General features: G+C 44.8%; 1 gene segment (V, D, J or C); it reads left to right on the forward strand.

Moving 5' to 3' along the window:
* Positions 1 to 613: 613 nt before the first annotated feature.
* LOC124243388 (T cell receptor beta variable 27-like) lies at positions 614 to 1,250 on the forward strand. The segment is given in 2 exon segments: positions 614 to 672; positions 799 to 1,250. Coding segments are annotated over 2 exon segments (501 nt in total).
* Positions 1,251 to 2,489: the final 1,239 nt, after the last annotated feature.

A 2,489-nucleotide genomic window follows, 5' to 3' on the forward strand; every position in this document is an offset into this window, starting at 1 on the left:
ATACCCAAAATGCCAACATTAAGAAAGCAGCTACTAACACCCACAATGAGCTCTCTAATCAGCTAATGAGAAGAGAGCCCAACATCTAGGATTTTGAACTGGATACAGACCAATTAAAGAATCCATGATGTGGACTTGACTGAGTTTTTATACATGAGACTTGTCAAAAGATACTGGCTAAAAAAACATCTCAATGGATAAACAAAGACAGGAATATACTTGGAATTTGTCTGCTGAGCAAAAATGAGGACTTCTAAAGTATAAAAGTATAGTTCTGATGACAGTGTAACTTTCATGTTCTCACATTTCTAAGTGGTAATCAAACATGTTATACCAATTTTCATCATAAAGATCCAAAATACACATATATTTGCCAAGTTTTACTAGATTAACCTGATAAGAAGGTCTCAAATGCGTAGAATCACCAGCCTCAAAGCAAAGCACAGAAAGGGACGGTGAGCAGAAGCCTTGCCAGCCCCACTGGTCTGTGTTACACATCAGCCCTCTGGGGAAAGGGGAGTGGCTTCTGTCCTGAAAATGAGGGCCAAGCAGCTGCAGAGATGGAGACACTACAGAAACCAACTGGAGTCACCAGGGCTGACAGCCACCTGAATGATGCTGCCATGGGTCCCTGGCTCCTGGGCTATATCATGCTTTGTCTTCTGGGAGCAGGTAAGTACTGGAACACATGGCCAGCCCTTGGCTATAACTCTCAAGTCTTAGCTTCAATCCTTTCCTAGAGGCTGAAGCACCAGGTGCCCCCCTCGACAGTCTCTAGCTCTGTGTCCTCCCTCACAGGCCCTATGGATGCCAAAGTAATCCAGACTCCAAGACACCTCATCACAGAGACTGGAAAGAAGTTGACAGTGAATTGTTCTCAGGATATGAACCATGACGCTATGTACTGGTATCGACAAGACCCAGGGCTGGGTCTAAAGCTGATCCACTATTCAACTAATGTTGAAATTCTTTACAATGGAGATGTCCCTGATGGGTATACTGTCTCTCGAAAAGACAAGGGGAATTTCTCCCTGACCCTGAAGTCAGCCAGCATCAACCAGAGCTCTCTGTACCTCTGTGCCAGCAGTGAATCCACAGCACTGCACAGCCAGCTGCTGTCTGCACAAAAAGGGCAGCCACAAGAGCAAGGAGGCTCCTCCTCAGGAAGCCCCATCCAACCAAGAGGAACAACTGCCCCCACCATCAGCACCATAGAAGTCCTTCTTCCACTCCCCAACTCTGGAAGTTGAGGAAGGCAGCCCCTCAGCAATGAGTCTTCCTCTCCCTTGCTGTACATATAGGCTTGTCAAAGTTCAGGCAGGACAAGCTACTTGTGTTAGCTCTAGTGTCAGGGGTAGGAATCCCTTTTCTAGGAAAGGAATTTTGCACACATTGTAATCCTTTCTCCCTCCTGAACTTCATTGTTGCCCAAATAAAACATTCCATTTTCAATCCAGTCCCTCAACAAAATTATGTCCTGTATTTCAGGTCCTATTCCTGGATGTTTTTTCATTTGGGGGACTAGTACATTCTGAGCTGTTTACTAAATCTGACACCTCACCTTCTCCTCATCTCAGCAAATGGTCCTGCCATCCACACAAATGCCCAAGCCAGAGACGTAGGAGCCATCCTCACCATCTCTCAGGCACTCTCCTTCTATACCTAATCCATCACCACCAACTCCATATTTCTAGGCATTAAATTCCTTGCAATTTGTAATAATTTTTTAACCTCACTGATAACACTATGGTCCAGTAAACATTGTCTCTCACCTGGATTCCTTAACCACCTTCCAAGTAGTCGCCCTGCCTTCCACCTTGCTCCCTGCCGCTACCCACAAACCACTCTCTTGAGTTTAAAAACCCACCAATGTGTTTCACTAACCTAAAGTCTCCAGTTTATGTTACTTTACCAGCCTCTCAACACCCTCTATGATGTGCTCTCTGCATATCTTTCTACCCTCTAACATGAACTTCCTCTTTCCTTCAGTTGCCACAAATGCCTTCCATTCTAGCAGACATATTCCACTCTCTCAGTTCCCCAAACATGTCCTCTGCTGACCCACGCCTGGGTCTTCCCCTATAATGTTCACTCCACCTACATCTTCCTCCCTCTCCCTATCTACTGGACACCTCTGCATACCAGTTCAGAAGTCATTTTCTCCAGGAAGACTTCCTTGATTTCCTAGCTGAGTTGGTTCCTCTGCTACATGCTCCCATGAGAGCCTGAGCTTCTACCCTCATGGCAATTAACACACTGGATTGTTTGCTATTCAAAATTTACTCTAATAAATGTTGAAGTTAATGAGAGCAGGGACCATGCCTATATTGGTAATCTTTTTGTCTTCATACTCATCACAGAACCTGAAGAGAGTAATGTTAAGTGATCGAATGAATCAGTCTTCTCTCAGGTTATCCCCCCAACACCCCTCCTCACAGCAACTCTATAAGGTGTGTACTTATATTAGCACAAATTACAGATAGAAAAAT

The sequence above is a fragment of the Equus quagga genome, chromosome 8 (genome assembly GCF_021613505.1).
Source record: "Equus quagga isolate Etosha38 chromosome 8, UCLA_HA_Equagga_1.0, whole genome shotgun sequence".
Lineage (NCBI taxonomy): Eukaryota > Metazoa > Chordata > Mammalia > Perissodactyla > Equidae > Equus > Equus quagga.